Source organism: Larus michahellis, chromosome Z, assembly GCF_964199755.1.
Source record: "Larus michahellis chromosome Z, bLarMic1.1, whole genome shotgun sequence".
Lineage (NCBI taxonomy): Eukaryota > Metazoa > Chordata > Aves > Charadriiformes > Laridae > Larus > Larus michahellis.
In genome coordinates this window covers 80,323,833-80,338,607 of record NC_133930.1, presented here as the reverse complement: position 1 = coordinate 80,338,607, position 14,775 = coordinate 80,323,833, and the positions used below count along the sequence as shown (strand labels likewise).

General features: G+C 46.5%; 1 protein-coding gene across 2 annotated transcripts in view; it reads right to left on the bottom strand.

Annotated features, from left to right (window-relative positions):
* The window catches only part of VCAN (versican), a 115,239-nt gene extending 101,827 nt beyond the window's left edge, over positions 1-13,412 (bottom strand). For both annotated transcript variants that reach the window (XM_074569795.1, XM_074569796.1), the window contains exons 1-2: positions 13,123-13,412; positions 5,491-5,566 (exon numbers count right to left, since the gene is read on the bottom strand). In XM_074569795.1, the coding sequence (XP_074425896.1) occupies positions 5,491-5,560 (70 nt within the window). In that variant the 5' untranslated portion in view covers positions 5,561-5,566; positions 13,123-13,412. The remainder of the gene's footprint in view (positions 1-5,490; positions 5,567-13,122) is intronic.
* Between the last annotated feature and the right edge of the window lie 1,363 nt (positions 13,413-14,775).

Here is a 14,775-nt window from a genome sequence, read left to right as displayed (position 1 = left end):
ATTTGTATCGGTTTATCATGGGGATGATGGCAGGTAGTTTCACCTAAACATGAGGAGGAACTTCTTTACCCTGAGGGTGGCAGAGCCCTGGCAGAGGCTGCCCAGAGAGGTGGTGGGGTCTCTGTTTCTGGAGACATTCCAAACCCTCCTGGACGCGTTCCTGTGCCACCTGCTCTGGGTGACCCTGCTCTGGCAGGGGGTTGGACTAGGTGATCTGCAGAGGTCCCTTCCAACCCTATGATTCTATGCGGCATACTCTTTCTTTAAAAAAAAAATAAAATTAAAATTCCAGCTTGCTTTTTCATGCTTTTTTTCACCATAAAAATTGCCTTAGGTCCTCCCAGTCTACCATTTCACCTGCAAAGTCAGATTACCCTACCAATGACGTATAGCTCGATATCTTCTTTTTTTTTGAAGTGGGAAACAACTACAGAACATCTTTCTTGACAACAAAGTTTCTTTCCCTAGGATTCTTTCTACATTTTTTTTGTTGTAAATGTTACAAAATTCTTAAAATAGAAATCTAAAAAAGGAAAAAAAAAAAAAAAAAGTGGGACAGAACTCTGCTCTGCCCTGTTGTATTACATTAACCATAATGACCACACCAGTAGGTCCATAATGGACAGTAAGTCAAAAGAAAATAATGTCCTACATGAAGTGACACTGCTTAGAGGTGCAATTTTCCTATGGAATTAAGTTTAATTGAACAGAATGCTGCTGCTGAGTAAGCAGAAAAAAATCACATGCCTGAAGAATAATAGATTCTGTTTATTTTAAGACAAATTTATGACAGAAAAAAAATGGAATCTCATTTTTTAATTCATCTAAACATACACTTTACTGCCCTTACTATCAGCAGCAATAGAAAGGATCAATGAAACTATATATTCTGTAAATCTGACTACTAACACTGAGCCTAAGAGAAGTCTTTTCATTAACCACAAATCTTTTAAGGAAGGCAATGATAAATTAAAATGAATGCACTGCTTACACAAACTTGTATGAAACTCTGAGAGCAGAGGTAACAGACTGAGGCCCAACAAAACCCCTCACTGAGTTCTACACCAGGTGATTTTTGGTCTGAGCAAGGAGAATAAGAGAAGGTGGCATTGAGTGACAAAGAATCAACTACTTTTTTGTATTCTGCAAGAACTTCACAGGAAGCCAGGCAAATGTAAATCTCATCTGCAGAACTCAATATAACATGCAGACAGCACAGGCATGAAGACATGTATTTTATAGCACATATAGAACATAAACATGATCAGATAAACTGACATTTAAACTGGTATATTATTTATATACATTTGCAACAACACATCACACACTGCAATCTAGGTGATTTCTACTGCCTTCTGGATTACAGGGCTTTCACAAAAGCATACTCACTCATGGCATGACAAATACTCACTTAAAATGGGTAAGATAAACTCCAACACTGATCATAATCACAAGGTCCAGCATGTAAACTACAATATCCTAACACTAACTAGCTCAAAGTGAGTAAATGCCACACTAGCAGTAAGCGTAAACCTTGCTCGTGAACTTCTGTCATTAATCCTTCACACGTACCAGAGCAAACAGCAAAGGTCTTGCGGAGGGGCACTCCCGTGACCCCAGAAGCTTACACCGTATTTCCTGCTGCCCTCCTGACAAACAGCTTCTGAAAATGTAAAGACTTAAAGAAGCCATGCAAGACCATTCTCAATTTGCCATCAAAGGAAAAATACTTTTGTTGCTACATAAAATCTAACGAGCATGCCCTGCAAACACGCTAGGTATTTGTGAATGCGACTATTCACAAAGATGAGAGTGGAAGAGGAAACAAAGACTGGAATAACGATTAGTGGTGAATGCATAAAACTTTGTGTGCTTACAAATTGCTGTGTTCTAAATTAAGCTTTAGTTTTGTAATGACTTAATATTAAGGCTCACAGATTCCAGGATTTACACTTTAAAAGTACACTTTAGAAGTTTTTGACAAATTTCCCATAAGACTTCTCAAAGACAAATTTTAAACTTTCAGAATAATTTTGCCTGAAAGCTTTTTAAAGGAAATATTGCAATGCATCATGTTGAAGTGATTACTTAATTGAACTTTTTTAAATCATATAGAGTGACACAATCCATTGTGGGAATGGAAGCATGGGAATTTGTGTTTCATGAAAGATTTCAAGGCTTCAATTTTATATTTGAATTCAGGATTTAAAAAGAAAAAAAGTTGAAACCTAAGATGGTTAACTCTTCAAAATGCAGAGATATATTTTGGTTTTACAGTACTTTTTTAAACAAAAGGAACAGATGTACCGATAAAGATTGTCTGCAATCTTGTAACACATCAAAAATGTTATTAAATAAACTGACTGATATTTCTACAAAACAGAAGGATACAAGTTGATCCCACAGACTCTATTGGATCAATTAATGAAAAAGAAAATGTTTTTCATCTTTGTCTTCTTCACCATGGCCATACTTTGAACATGTTTAAGACTCTCTATGGCAAAAGTATGGCCCCCGACTTCAAAAGTGAAATCCACAAAGATCACAGTGTATTCTAGGAACACAAGGGTCTTTCTAAACTCCTTCTGAAAGATTCAGGCAAATAAGGACCAGTCAGAACCTGATCTATATTCCTGAGAAGCCCTTACTGGGACATTCACATGGAACTTGCTTAAGTACTAAAAATTCTACTCTGGAGACTACAAGAGAGATTTAAGATATGATAAAAGGTGGAGTAAATCAGGGGACATCTACAAGTACCATCCCATGTTCTACCCCTCTAAGGATCCATCCCACTCCTCCCCACTTCCAGCGATGCACTCCCAGTCCCTGAATTCTGCCAGCACCAGCGTTTGTGCAAGGCAGTGAGTCAGATCAAAGGTCTGATCCAGTGACAAAACAACCTGCAAGAAATGCCATATGCTGTCTTTCAAACAAGTCATTTACTTGATTCAGTTGGCCATATACCCACATAAATACTAGTGTCAGCACAAAGGAAAGCACGAAACATAGCACCAGGGGATGGAAAAGGGGCACGACTATCCCACCTAGTGCTAAAATGTATATGTGATTAGACTGACCATGGAACTATGTCCTAAGTAAACAAGGATACTTTAAATAGGTCATAAGAGAAATGTTAGGTTTAATTTTTTTCTCAAATTCCTTTGCCTGACTTATTCTATCTCCTTACATGTTCTCCATCCCAGCATTGATTTTTGGGGAAAATTTTATCTTTACACCTCTTCTCGTGTGAGTGATGTACTACCATTAACTCCATTTGGAAGCTGACTGATTATTGCTAACAGCTGTTCCTTTTACTGTATCTTAAAACAGACATTTCTGCCTTAAAGAAAGCTGCAACTTAGACTTACAGAGTGGTTTGGTATGGAAGGGACCTTTAAAGAACATCTAGTCTAACCCCCCTGCCACAGGCAGGGACACCTCCCACTAGACCAGGTTGCTTAAAGCCCAGTCCAATCTGGCCTTGAATGCTTCCAGGGATGGGGCATCCACAGCTTCTTTGGGCAACCGGGGCCAAGTGTCTCACCACCCTCACAGCAAAGAATTTCTTTCTAATACCTGATCCAAATCTACTCGCTTTCAGTTTAAAACTGTTACCCCTTGTCCTGCCCTGGTAAAGAGTCTCTCTCCATCTTTCTTATAAACCCCCTTTAAGTATAAGTAACTTGTCAAATAAAAACTTCCAAGTTTACGATGTAGACTTACATTGCATACATGTATGCATACTTACAATGTATAGATTACATCTGTTCCGACAATCACTTACTTTGTCTCTCCAAATGCTTCATATGAATAAATTATTAAATGTCAGCTGTGAATCCAAGATCCATACACCAATCTACACTTACAAACATTTTACTAAGTAAAAAAATGAGGGGAGAAAAAAAACCACCTTGAATTGTCAAGTCATGTCAATATTAACAACCAAATCAGTTTCAGCCCTCCATGAATAAGAAAATGGAAGCTCAGTTTTAGTTGCTTGCCCCCTGCCTGAAGCTTTGAGTCTGCTGTCCCTGAGGAGAAGTCTAATCGTCCTGTCCTGCTGTATGTTTAACGTAGAATGGAAACACAAAACCAGCTTTAAGGAGGAAGCAATGGTAGTAAATTGTAAAGGATGGTGCTCCCAACCTGACTGGGGTAAAAAAACCCACTTTTTTTAGTTGGCTCCTCTAAGCACAATGGTCTTTTCCTTTATGTTACAGGACTTTGCTAACAACAGTGTTCAAGCCGGGGGAGGGGCGGGGGGGAAGTATATTTTATTTTCCCAAAGGCTAAAATCAGTTTAAGGAGTTCCTGGAAAGAAGAGAAGAAAAAAAAGAATCAAGAAAAACTTTGCTTTGTGTCTTGGAAAAGCTATTATCCCAATTCTGTGAGGTTGCAGCAGCTGTGGGGACCTTTTCCTTGCTTGACTCAAACTTTCAAATGACCATGGCAACTGCACATGAATACTTACTTTAGTGTTAGCATGTAATCACCAAGAGAAGCAGTAAGGTTCCTCCTTTCCACCCAAAGACCTGCAGCTGCCCTAACACGTCCTTGCTCCAGACCCCAGCAGCAAAGGGACCTGCCACCAGCTTGATTCATGGCAGTCTCCAGACAAGAGGGGGCTGGCAGCCAGACTTCCCACTCCAGAGGCTTGTCCCCAACTGCTCCTTGAGAGATCACAGAGCAAAGCAGAAACTGGGGCTACTGGTTTGCCCTGCACCCCACTTGCACACGGCACCTTTCACCCTGAATACAGAGAGGGTGCAAGCTGTGACCTATAAACCCAAAAGTCTGCTGTGGCATGGCGTACATGAGCACATGCATGGAGATCTGACTGGGAGGTGTGGGTAGCCCCAAAACTCCCCCATTTCATTCACCACTTCTGCAGCCTACCTAGGTCTGTCCCAGGAACCTGCTCCTGCTCCCGTGCTGCCAGCACTGCTCCCTGGGCCCTCCATGGCACCAGGCTGAACCTCCCATGGAAGGTGTCTATCCACCCCTGTCAGCCCTCGCCTCATCTACTGCAAGGAGCTCCTTAGTGGATCATGGAAAACGAATGTGCAAGAGACACCTGGCCAACAGGTCCAACATTTCAGAAGCACAGGTTAAAGGATTAAAATGCATTCATGAATATTTGAAGAAAGCAATCTATTTTGTTTTACTCAATGTAATCCTATGGCACTTTCTTTTTTATTATTTGAATTATAGCCATGGCACTTACAAACCTCAGGACACATCAGACGGGTATGTAAAAACCTTGGCCAAAACATGCACACCCACCAAGAGTTTTCTATATAAATCAGTAAGGCAATGAGAAGAACATGGAAACAAAGTTAGTTACACAGGGCAGCAAAAAGAGTGGCAAAGAAAAGACCAGACACTGAATCTCTTGAGTCTGGGTTGTTTCCTGAGTCCTGGGAAATCTCTATTGATTGGACCACTAAAATGAATTTTAAAAAGTGGTTCTGCGTATAACAGACTTACCTTTAGGTAGCATGTATGTTATAACTAGCGTAGAGTATATCCATAAGATACTTTTTATACTTAACAACATCTTGACCTACAAATAAAGAACAAAGGAGTAAGCGGTTAATATCGCACTGTGTCCTTATCAAGTGTGGTAACTCAGTACATCAATATTTGTCATTAATATTAGAAGCAGTCATTTACTTAAAAAAAAGGTGTTCAGCAGGACAGTGAGTAACCCTTAATATATTGATCTTCTGCCATTTTATTCACTTTTTAAAATGTATTCATGTATAGCATTAGCAGTATATGAGTATAATCTGACAAATTCTTCCTGGTGTGGCGTTACCAGTTCAAATCCAACCTCTGGGTAGTTTTATGTCCGTAACACAAAGTAGCCTGTCATTTAGCAACAGCTAACAACCTGGTTCATGTCAGAAGGGGCTCCCATGACAAACTTCTCATGAATTTTGACGGTGAGTCAACATCCACTCTATGATCCTTCCCACCTGCAAGGAGGTTGTATGTACATAACAATATATTGCAGGTTCATAATGATATCTCTTCATTTTTATTCCAGATCTTAATTACACATACTGAGTCTGTAAATACCCCAAAAATTTCAAAAGAACACTAACAAAAGCACTACAAGTCCTATAATTGTCAGCTATTATAATGGATTTATAAATAGTCATTCTTCCATATAGTTACACATACATACTATCTAGCCGACGTAACAAATAACTTTCAGTAATAGTTTGTCAAACACTGCCATTGAAAATTTTTTACCACAAAATCCTGAGTTTCCTGCTATTGCTGTCAAAATAAGCTACCTGAGTTCTTCACTTGGGCAGGTAACATGAACTGATAGTTTCTTCCTCTCCAAGAGAGACTACAGTTGACATGCTTTAAGGAACAGTGAAACAAAGATTTAATAGATATACATCTGTGTTATAATTATGGAACTTGTATTAGCACATACATATTTTAGCATTTTTTACGTTAGCATTTTAGTTCTTTAGTACTTATATATAATGCTTTAGGGTTAAAACGTAACTAATACATTCAAAAACCTCCACAAGCTATACTGAAGACGACAGCAAGACACGGAGAGACATCTTCCAGAGAACTACTGGTGACGTGCTCAATTTCAGGAAAGTTTTCTCCACAGCTTACAGCTGCAGCCCAAACTTCACATGAGTCTGTGTGAATTGGCGTCTATCCTGCAACGGCTGAACATTTCAGAAAAGATGCAAAACATCTCAAACCAAGCCTTTCCAATGAGGCAATCTCTAACGTAACAGCATCATGTTAAAAATTCCCACCCAAAAGGGCTGAAAATCCAAGGGCTTTTCATTCCCTATACATGGATGGCCAGAGCCGGCTGGTTGCACTGGGAAACATATGCTGCAACCTATTCCCAGGGCGTGGAGGAAAGAATACAGCTGCTTTCCGTGGAGCAGACTGCATGCTGCCAAAGACGCACCATCTCTGCTTCAGACGTTCAATAGGGCTGAGTGTATAATGTGATATCACTTATTTTGCAACACTAACTTCATGGAATTTGCACTTTTTATGACTGGATCCCAAACAAGAACTGAGACTTCTTTGCCTTTATCCAGTTTGAGCCCTATCTACCATTAAACTTTTTCAGAAGACTCTAACCCATACCCCCAACACCATCCAGCCAGAGTTTTATCTCTCCCTACACTTACACAAGCCAAGCTGTACATGGAGAAAACAAAAGTGGTTATTTAACAACTAACTTTAAAAATCCATACTGTGCCCTTATACTATGTATGCCCTAGTAATTCCCTGTAGAAGGCTGCTATGAGAGAGGAGCTGGTACAAGATAAAAACGGCAGACATCGAAGTCCTTTTAATGCAATGGACCAGCTCTGAAATACAGACAGTCACGTGTTTGCTTAGAAAAACACTTAAATGATCCTCATTATTACACAACATTTTTTAAAAAATGAGAGGTCATGCTGAGCCTACAGGTGTGCACAGGCTAGAAGGCCTTCCAAGCAACCCGTGTATCCTGAAACTGCTGGAAGCCTCAAGCACCAAAACCACTGAAGATTAGTTCCTTCAGTAACACAAGCACTCTGAAGAGTGCACAAAAAGACCTACAGACTCCATCACCTTCAAAGGCAGTGAATGCTGGACCCACCTGTAAGACAATCTGAAAGCTCTAGCCCCTGTGAAAGCAAAGTGGCTCCAGACCTTCTTTTGAGATATTCCGTCCACATGTGTTCCCCATGCATCACACACTGGCTACACCAATAGCTAACCAAAAATCTAGAACAAACTGTTTACAAGTTTAGCTTTCCATGTTTACCCGTACGCTTTATCTCCCTCCTCCTCCAAAAGGCAACCTTGGCATTTGGGACGAGAAACAAGGGAATCAGAGAAATTTGCCAAGAAAAAGAATAAAGAATTTTCTATTTTCTGAAAGACGGGTGTGCTGCACCTAAACTGCGCTGGTTGCACGTTGCAACCACCACCTGCTCCACTGCACCGGGCCTGATCAGGAGTACCTGCGTACTTGGCACATGCCAATGGCAGGCCCTCAGAAGTTCCTTGCAGTGCTGTCATGACACGAGGCAGTATAACCACTTCCACATTTGGTAAGAAGACAAACCCTGCTGCTACGCTCAGAGCCAGCTGAGAGCTCTGAACGTGAGCATCTGCCCTATGCTACGTGTCCAGAGTACAGGGAGGACCTCATCTTCCTCTCCACTTTGCGCAGAAGCACAGGGCACTGCTCCTCCAACGCCATGCTGGTGGCTTCATTACAAATGCAATTTGAGGAATCTTACTGAAAAAAAACCTCACATCTTCAGCTTCCAGGCACTAAACACAATACATACACCCATAATGAAATATGAAAACAGAAAAGACAACCATGGAAGGACAATTTTCAAGATATCCTGCGACTGCTGAACTCAACCACTGGTACAGAAGAGAGCATTCATGGCTGTGATGGCTACTTTAGATTTTTACTGATCAGTGCAGGAACTACACCTTCTGCACCAAGAGCTCGAATAGCTCAAATAAAGTGCCCTGTTTGAGCATGGAGCTTAATGTGAGACAGCTGCCAAAAAATACCCACCCAACCCTCAGAAAACCATCTCTCAACCTTTTTTTTCTAAATCTCCTCTACCCCAAGGTGCTTACTCAAGCAATGAAAAACTTTGGGGCAAGGGTCCAATTTTCAGCCCTTCAGCTTTCAAGCATGATTCCCATGCAGCCCTCCATGCACAAGGGTTTTCACTGTCTGGTCCTTGGTGGGCTCCCATAAACACTCCTGGGTTACTGAGTGCTGTTCCACTACAGCTGCCAGAATTAAATGCGCAATTACCCCTGCCAGCCTCTCCAAACAAGGGGGAGCCTAGCCTAGGAGAAAGCAGAATTCTGCAGACCCGGTACCAGCAATCCTCCTCAAGAGTCGCAGGCAAGGCAGAGGCCGCTGCTTACACCCAGCACCCCGATTCCCATTTGGTGCTACCCACATTTCCAGGCCACCACTACCAGATGTGATGGCTCCTGCATCCTCCCCTTTTGCTGGCAGAGGCTGCAGCTGACTGTGCTCCCTTGTAGCCTCCTGGGCAAAACCACTGCTCTAAAACTGGTTTGTATTTCCCATTCCCGCACTCTAGAGTTTACAAAGGCCTCTGCTGGCTCGCTGCCATACCGCCCCTAAGTCTACTGTAATTAGCCAAAATCTTTCTAACCATACCTTTTTCCATAAGCTTTTTTTTTTCCCCTTTGGTGTCACTACACCTAGAGTAAGAAAAAGTCATAATACTACGGACACAGTGAGAAAATCCTGCCAACTCAAGACTGCAAGACTTGAGTAAGTGTTTAATTTCCACTTTCTGTTGAAAAAGTATCTCACTTAATGTGACCAAACTTGGGCTGCCTGCTGGCTGGTTTCCAACTGGACTGATCCATTTTGTTAGGAGCTACTGCAGGCAAACCAATCTACAGTAGTAATTTGCGCTACATTTTTAAACTGGATGCAACCCTAAGCACGCCTTTTAACCGAAAGATGCCAAGTCCTTGACAAACTTCACATCTTTAGAAACTAGCAGCAGAGGTTCTCTCTGTGGGGAGAAAGCAGGGCTCCTATTTTTGCAGGCACTGCTACCTTCCCTTACCACAGCAAAAACTCGTAGGAGCAATAAGTTCTGATCAAATTCCAGCTCGTGTTTAGTTTACAATGTAAGCTTGATCTCACACCAATGCTATTTTAATTTAACCAGATGTGAGAACACCATGTCTCTCTTTCTGTTTTAAACTCCAGGTTAAGAAAGACAGTGAAGCTGCCCTGATGTGGAACAGACTAAAATCTACCATCCAAAAGCTATTCCCAGTTTCTCTGAAGTTGGGACAATGAGAAATTAGCTACTTTCAGAGAGGTGACACTGCCGGTAAAGGCTGTAACTTCTCGGGTCACACTGAGATTGATTCAGCACGTGCTTTACAGATGTATTGTGAAAGCTGGACATGTTCCTTCAACATGTAAAAAGCAGCCTCTGCCCATTGACTCTCCTTGCCTGCATAGCGAAAGTCAGGTTCACATAAAATTTAAAAAAAAAAAAAAAAAAAAGCAAAGGGGGAACCCGAACAGAACCTGGCACTAAAGAAGTGAATTGAGGCTCCTGCTCCTACTAATGGGTAAAACACGCAGTTTTTCAGTGAAACCCCAGCAAGCTAGAAATGACCGATCCCAGATGCAGCACACCTCTCGCTACCTTCCAGCTCTGCCCAGAACCTTCACATCTGCCGTCCTCCATCAAATGCACAGTCTGCGCTTTCTTTTGCTTTTGCCATCCTTTTATGCCATCTGACTGTTAATCGCTGACATGTATCAACCTCACCGTAAGCGCTGCTTAATTAACTTTGCCAGCTTCATCACATCTCTGCCATGCGATTAATTAGCCCGCTGAGCTGACACATGGCAGACTTGGCCTGCGTCTGTTTCATTGGTGGCGTCCCCTCAACCCGTTATCGCTTGCAAAGGTCCTCTTCAGACCTCCAAGAAGGTCCTAGGGCCATCTGCATCATCCCTTCCTCACCACCTCCAGCAGCCGCGGGGGCAAACTCCTCCCGCCACGGAGCCTCCAGCCCCAGGCGCAGGCAGGGGCGCAGACGGGAAAAGTGACCAGAGCACAGCGTGTTCTGGCACTCCTCGCTCTGGCCGCCGCCGAGAAGCTGCTGCTTAAGGACATCCCTCCCAGGCCTCTGCTAATTTATGCCAGAAGCGGCTCTGGGCTCTTGGATGGCCTCACGGAGAGGCGGCGGAAAAATTATGGTGGGGAGCGTGGTCCCAGAGCTCACGTGCGCCGTCCAGCATCACCCCACAGGAGGGCTCTGCCTCCTCGCCTGCTTCCCGGGAGAGCTGTGGACATCTTCTGACCCACCTCTCCCCAGCGCCCACACCACCGGCACGGGCAAGGGAGCAGCCATGGCGGGAGATGTAAAGACGCAGCTCATGGCGACTCTGCCGTGGTGGGGCTCAGCACAAGGACCAGCGCGTTGGCTGGACGAGGGTACCCTCAGCGCGTCTGGTGGCCTCCTCCACCGCCGGGCGCTGGGGAAGCCGCGGGTGCCTTGGTCCGCCCTCAGCCGGGCCCCGAGCCCCCCGGGTCCCCCCTCACGTCCTCGGCCCGGGGGGCGCTGAGGGGGCCCGGCCGGAGGCGGGAAACGCGCCGGGCCCGCCCCGCTGTCAACCGCCACCCGCCGGGCGTTGGTACAGGGCTGGGGGGCAGGGGGGGCGCCAGGAACAGCCCGAAACGCCGGGGAGACAATTTTTAAAAATAAATAAATAAATAAATTTATTATTATTATAATAATGACTTTTTATTTTTTATTTTTATTCCCCCCCTCTCAGCCCTCGGAAGCTGAGGGAAACCGGAGCCCTCTGGCGGGAAACCCGCGGCCGCAGAAGGGACGGTCCCGCCCGCTCGCCGCCAGGGGGCGCCGCGGTGCCGCCACCGCCTCGCCCGGCCCGTCCCGTTCCTCGAGAGCGGCCGCGTCCGCCCGCGGCGGGACCCCCCGTACCCGCACCGGGACCTGCACCCGGCCGCCGCTCCCCGCTCCGCCGGCCCGGGACCCCCTCCCGCCGGCGGACCCGGCCCGCTGCAGCCGGTGAACCCCGTCTCCTGCCCTCCCCGGCAGCGCGTCCCGGGGGCGGCCGGGTCCGCCCCGCCAGCGCCCATCGCCGCCACCGGCCGGGCTCCCCCGCCGGGCGCTGCGACCCTCTTGTTCCGCCAAGTCTCACTCACTGCTATGGGAAGGAAACTTCCCTTTTCGCTCAGCCTTTTTATGCAGGGGGGGGGAAAAAAAAAAAAAAAAAAAAAAAAAAAAAAAAAAGAAATCCATATAAAACCCCACCCAAACCCACCCAACATTTACACTCTTCCACCCTGGGATAGGTTTCAGCAACACGTTTCAACACTCATGCCTTTAAAAAAGGGTCGGAAAAAAAAAAAAAAGAAAATAAAAGAAAAGCCATCGGGGCTTAATCCCGAAAGCCGGAGGGAGAGAGGGGTGGCCGGGAAGGACGTGACAAGGGGGACAATGAGGGCTGGCCCCGGCCCTCGCCCGCTCCCCGTCGCCCCTTTGTGTGGGGACGGCGCCTGGGGGCTGCCCGCGGGGTCCCATCCCCTGCCGCGGGGGTCCCGACCCGCTGCCGCCCCCCGCGCTCACACACCCACCCGCTTTTTCCCGCCGTCGAAACTCCCTCAATTCCTTCCACGATGCTCTCACTTTTTCTTTGTACAACAAAGGCGAAATCCCGAGGAGCGGAGGGGGAAGGCAGTGCCCGTGCCCCGAGAAGCTGGCCGTGGGTGTAAAAGGGGGCGTTTTGCTCCGCTGACCTTGTGATCCTCCTCCTCGCCCACCGCCCCCCTTTCAGCAATGAAAATGTGGTTCGGAGGACGCCCGCTCTCCGTCTCCTCCGGAGAGATGCTGTCTGTGCACCTCAGCCCCGCTCTGCCCTGCGAGCGGCTTTCCAGGAACATCAGGGCAAGGGAAGAGAGGAAAAAGAAAAAAAAAATCAAAAAGAAAAAAAAAAAAAAAGGAGTGGGGACACACAAGAGCGGAGAAGACTGAGCGCACGCTCTTCTCAGCGCAAGAAAACCTGGTGGCCGAAGGAAATGTCCATTCTTGTCGCTCCTGCCACACGGGCGCTTTGTGTATTTAACACCCGTACGAAATAGCTTCTTCCCTTCTCCCTCCGGAGCCCCACCGCACACCAAGGTGCAGCTCTACCTTCCCGGCCATTCAAACCTCCAGTTCCAACGACTTCTGTCTGGGCTCTCACCCCAAAGTCTCCAATTTCTTAGTTTTCTTTGTTCTCCTCTTTGCACCCGGGGATTTTTGTGGGTCCCCGAGCATCCCTTCTCCTCCCGCCCCGCGTGTCGTTGAACTTACCCCAGGTTGTTTAAATTCACTAATCATCGCTATTCTCCCCCGCTTAAGGTTTACAGTTCAACTCTTTGTCCTTACAGGTACCAGCGGTAAAACAATCGTTTTAAATCTTACACTAGGTGTTTCAATCATATATAAAGAAAAAAAAAAAAGCACCCCCAAAAACACACCAAAAAAAACCCCACCCCGCGTTAAAAGAGTTATAGTTACCTTAAAAGGTAGCGTATTGCAGAGATTGCAAAAAATCACAACGTGGTGGCCAGGCTAGTCCAGAGATCCCAGTGGCCGCATGAAAGAGTAAATCCCCTCGTTAGTGCTGGAAGGAGACGTCGGTTCCGGGGTCTCCCCTTCTCCCGGAGCTGGGTCTCCCGTCCCTCCCCGCCGGCGAGCACCTGACTGCGGGCTGCGGAGCCTCAACCCACTGGTGGGCAAACGGGAGCTCGCCTGCAAGTTCAAATGCGAGCCTCAGCCACCCATCATTATTATATCGTTGTACCGTCAGCGCTGCAGAGGAGGGGCGCTGGCTCGGGGAGAGGAGGGTTCACAAGCTCTGCAAGAGCCTCCTTGCAATTTCCAAAGCTCCCGCAGCTGCTGGGCGCAGGAGAGCCCCCAGCGCCTGCCTCCGCCGAGCGGGACACCCCCCCACACCACAACCCTGTCCCCACCGCCGCCCCCTCGAGGAGCCCTCGGGGCGCCGCGGACCCCAGCCCCAAAGTACCGGGGAGCCGGGACGGGTCCCTCCGCTCGCCCGGCATCGGCCGTCCGGAGAGGGGCAGGCGGGTGGGAAGAGAGCATTGTTCCCCAATTAAACAATTAACCGGGAAGAGAATGGAGAGACCTCCTCCACCCTGGCTCCCGAACCCGGCTGAAACGGGGAAAGAGACTGGGACCGAAATGCCTTTTTCCCTTTTGCCTCCCCAATCTCAGCGGAGGTTTGCAATGAAAGAATATATTGGTGCTTGTTCCAAACTTCCCCTGCCGGTGCCAATTCACAGGCAGTCTCGCATCGGCAGCCTCCCGAGCCAAGCTTCTCCACCCTAGTTTTACGCATCTCCAGCCACTTTTCTTTTTTTCTTTTTTTTTTTCCCTTTTTTTTTTCTTTTAAAGATTAGACTCTGCATTTGCTGTCCAAAACTCTCAGAGATGAAGTCATAAGCAGAACTGTAAACCACCCTTTTACAAGGGAGTTTCACCAATTAATAACGGGTCTGCTGTGCTCCTCAGGCATCTCTTTTCCCAAAATGTACCTATCTTGGTATATGGCAGACGCTTAAGGCACCCTTTACAAGGCAAAAAACACTGGCAAGACCAGTGCCTCTGGTGTGCTCCCTCTCAGAGGAGCGTGTGCCACAATCCCCCCTCCTCCAGGGAGGTGTAAATCCGGAGCCGGAAAAGAAAAGCCTGGAGAAATAGGTGTGTCTGATCGCACCACTCTGGGCACGTTTTTGGCAGCCCCAGGTACGACTGCTAGGAAGAGGCAGGAGGAGTTTTCCTTCAGTGCCTCTCGCTGTTATTGTTCCAGCTGCTCCGTCCCCAGAGCTATCCTGACAGCGGGTTTGAGACAAGCCCAAAGCCCTCATTTCCAAAGACAGCCCTCGGTGCCAAGCTGGAGGGAGCGGAAGGTGGAAGAGATGACAGCCAAGCAGGGGGAAATGGAGACCTGGCGGCTTAAACCAGATCAGGTTTGTGTGAGCTGTGGCCTGGGTGTGAACAGAGCCGGACCACTGGGTGAAACCCTTATCTCCCCTTCCCAAAGCCTGTTGATCTTTCCTCCTTAAATAAGGTAAATCCACAATTGCTTACTCATAGCAAGGGCGCTGAAGAGAGGCTCATCCCCTTCTCCCATGTGAACCTAGACAGTGT